This window comes from Brassica rapa, chromosome A03, assembly GCF_000309985.2.
Source record: "Brassica rapa cultivar Chiifu-401-42 chromosome A03, CAAS_Brap_v3.01, whole genome shotgun sequence".
NCBI lineage: Eukaryota > Viridiplantae > Streptophyta > Magnoliopsida > Brassicales > Brassicaceae > Brassica > Brassica rapa.
In genome coordinates this window covers 14,531,966-14,535,731 of record NC_024797.2, presented here as the reverse complement: position 1 = coordinate 14,535,731, position 3,766 = coordinate 14,531,966, and the positions used below count along the sequence as shown (strand labels likewise).

Below are 3,766 nucleotides of genomic sequence, written 5' to 3'. Positions count from 1 at the left end.
AGAAACACTAAATTGACTATATTACCCCTCCTTCTCGCCACCTAATAACATTACTGCCCCCCCCTCTTCTAATAATCATTTCATATTATTCTAAAAAATACCGGATGCCTCGCCAAGCATTGAAGCGTAGCAATTTGTTAATAGCTATGCAGTATACACAAACACAATGGCATCATGCATGGGTTTCAACGTGGTTGCCTTTCCTTAGAAGGGGTCTTGTCAGCTACTGGCTAAGATCTTACTTGGATCATTTGTGGATCTTAACCATATCAAGTTGTGGGAGTCTAAATTCAGATGCTTAACATTTATTTATGTCAAACAAAAATCACAATCCCGCAACTCTGTCAATTAGCTAATAAAGGAATTTTATATTCTTTTGTGTTTACCCAGCTCTTTGATTAACATACACATATTGTATCTCATTTTGTATGTTCAAGTTAATAAAGTTATAGTTTGGCTCAGTAGGAACTATTTTTTTTTGCCATCAATTAAAAAAACAATATACTCTACAAAGACTATTTGAACCGAACTAAAAACTTTGGCCCTATGTGAAGTAAGTATTTTTTCCAACCAAAGAGGAAGTATATTTTTGAACCAAAAAGGTAGCTTTCCCTTTTTTTTTTCTAAACAAAATGTAGCGTATAATACGTTAAAAAAAATAGGGTTCGATTGGTATGAACTTTCGCTTTACACTGTTAGTTTAGGCTGTTGGTTGTAGAGATTTTGAATGTTTAAACTGTTAGTATTATTTTAAATATTGAAAAAGTAAAATTAATAATCAAAACCATAAAAACAGTAAACAATATATTAAATGTTTCATTATAAGTATACAACTAGGGAAAAAATTATTATATTATTAGGGTGATAACAAAAAAATATTATTATTTGTTTGGTTTCACGTTATATGAATTTTAGATAGTCTTTATGTCAAACCAATGATTTCATATTATAAAACATAATAATTAAATAAAATATTAAGACAAATCATTTCACTACAATTTAGTGAATAGTGAAAGAATCATTTAAAAAAAATATTTCAACTTTCAAGAGAATTAGATACTTCAGTTGTGGTGAATATTTAGTTATATAGGTATTCACGTCAGTTTCTACATGTATGTGTATGTAAAGTATATAAAAATGATTGGCAAATATATAAAGATATTGTTTATCAATATTAAATGACATTTTTATTCAAAATAACACTTGAAAGATATTTTTTTAAAAAATAAAACTAATTAAAAATAAAATAACCCTAGAAATTAGTGAATTTTCTTTCATATAAAGAAAATCCAATTTTATCCGTAAATAGGGATTGACACGAATCGGATATCCGAGTATTTAGAGGTACTAGTATCGATTCGATCCGTAGCCACCCGAATATTTGATGTTTCGGATATCCAGAAATTTTAAAATTTTTACAGATATCCGGTTTGATCCGGAAATAAAATAAAAATTTTAAAATAAATAAAAAAACTAAAAAAATATAAAATAATAATATTTCGTTACAAAAATAAATCATTTTTTAACTTTTAAATTCTAATATCTAATATGATAAACTTAATACATAAAAGTATTGTAAAAAATATATAAACTATAATATATACATATATAATTATTTAAATATATGTATATATGCATATAATGGATCGGATCAGATATCCGTTCCTAAAAATATTAGTATTTGTGATTTGCTTTATTTTTTTACAAATATTGCATTTTAGTATTTGATTGTTTCATAGGGCTACGAATATCCTTATTTTTTTAAAGTTCGAATCAAAACGGATAACAAATCGAATATAAAATTTACAAATATTTTGCTCAGCCTATCCGTATAATCTATGTATAATTGACTTTCGATTCGAATCGAAAAATCTGGATAGTGTGAATTTTCTTGGAATTTTACATGTGAGTTGTATATTTAAAAACAAAATTTAAAGTACATAGTGTGAACACATTTATGTAAAGTTTGGTTGAGAAGTTTTCTACGTGACACGTCAGGGTGTTAATTCTCAAATCGCTGTGAAACTGTCACGTGTCTATTGTAGTGTGAACATATTTATTACAATGTTTATTCCTTAGTGTATAAGGATTATGCTATTAATGAATAAAAAAAACATAAAAAACTTTAAAATTAAATCAAAGCTGTTAAAGCCAAACCCCAATCAGAGCCTTAGCATAAAAAATCTAGCACTTATATAATGTTTTAGTATAACCCTAGTTTTACAAATCTCCCTCTACTTGTGGTACAACGGCCGCCTCTGCAGCTATGAACTCCCAAACTGAACCATCAGAGAAAAAGAAGAAGAATTTGAATCCATCTCTTTCGTTATTTTCTCTTCCAAATGACATCCTTCTGAACTGCATGGCGCGGATATCACCATCGTACTACCCTAAACTCTCTCTAGTCAGCAAGACCTTTGCCTCTGTCATCTCATCGTCCAAGCTCAAAGATACTAGGTTTCGTCAAAAAACATGTGAAAAAATCCTTCTTGTCGGTTTTCATTATCCCACTAAAAGTCCTAGTCCTTCCTGGTTCAGTCTCTGGTTAAAACCTAACCAAGCCCTAACCAATGACTTGGAGAAGAAGGAAGAGTCTACCGGGAATGCTCTGTTAGTACCAATACCCTCTTCTTATTGTCGTCGTCCACCAACGTTCATGTGTAAGGTTGGTTCAGAGTGCTACGCAATCAATCGATACTGTAATCCATCTTTCGATCTGTCGGTCACTACATTAGGAACTGGCATCTGGCGAAAAGTCCCCAAAATGATGACTGTGGCTCGAGAGGATCCCATTGCTTGTGTCCTTGATGGGAAAATATACGTTATGGGAGGTTGTAGCGAAGATGAATCCAAGAATTGGGGTGAGGTTTACGATACAAACACTCAAACTTGGGAATCTTTACCTGACCCTGGCTTCCTACGTGTTTCTACACTTAGGAAAGTGGAAGTGATGGGGAAAAAGATCTATATTTCAAGCAACAATTGGGATGTGTATGATGTTTATGATACCATAGAAGGTACATGGGAAGTTGTAGCACGCATGTTTGAGTCTAGTGTTGTGGTAGACTATGTAAGGTACTGTTACACTGGTACAAATTTTATTTGGTACGGTATGAAGCATAATGGCTCGAGAAGGGTCAACGGTTTGTCGGTACTGGAGAGGCATTGCCGAGCTGGTAGTGGTCATATTGAAATGGCTAACTACGGTGGGAAACTCTTGATAATTTGGGACGAGTTTGTGTATAATGCTCGTCTTCGCCATGAGAAGACGAATATTTGGTGTGCTTTGATTGCGTTTGAGAAGCGGAATGGTGATGAAGAAGTTTGGGGTAACGTTGAGTGGGCTAGTAGTGTGCTTACTGTTCCCCTTTCATGTATTTTATTGCGTCATGTGATGAAAGCAGTTTGATCAAGTATAATATGATCATGTTTTTTCTTAGTTAACATATATACCGTGTTATTATACTCTTCTTCATATCAATCTCTAGTTTGAATTATATTATATATCAATGTTTATAAAACTTCCCGGTGGTAGTTAGACCTTCTATGAAGGATTAAAGAGGCTTATTGGATTAGGTATTTTATAAAAAAAATTAGATTTTATCCAAACCCTCCCTTATTGAATATGGTATTTATAAAAATTCTTACAAATCAAAGGTTATTGGATATGATATTTGCATAAAACCTTTGAAATCACCCTTTATTTAAAAAATATGATAAGACTTGCGTCTTGCGCATGATGAGTTTATATAAGAATTATTTAAAA

The 3,766-nt window shown here is 31.7% G+C and overlaps 1 protein-coding gene across 1 annotated transcript; it reads left to right on the top strand.

Annotated features, from left to right (window-relative positions):
* Positions 1–2,362: 2,362 nt before the first annotated feature.
* Positions 2,363–3,409, top strand: LOC103858752 (putative F-box/kelch-repeat protein At4g39756). Its single transcript, XM_009136171.3, has one exon. It carries the CDS (start codon positions 2,363–2,365, stop codon positions 3,407–3,409), a length of 1,047 nt encoding a protein of 348 aa, XP_009134419.2.
* Positions 3,410–3,766: the final 357 nt, after the last annotated feature.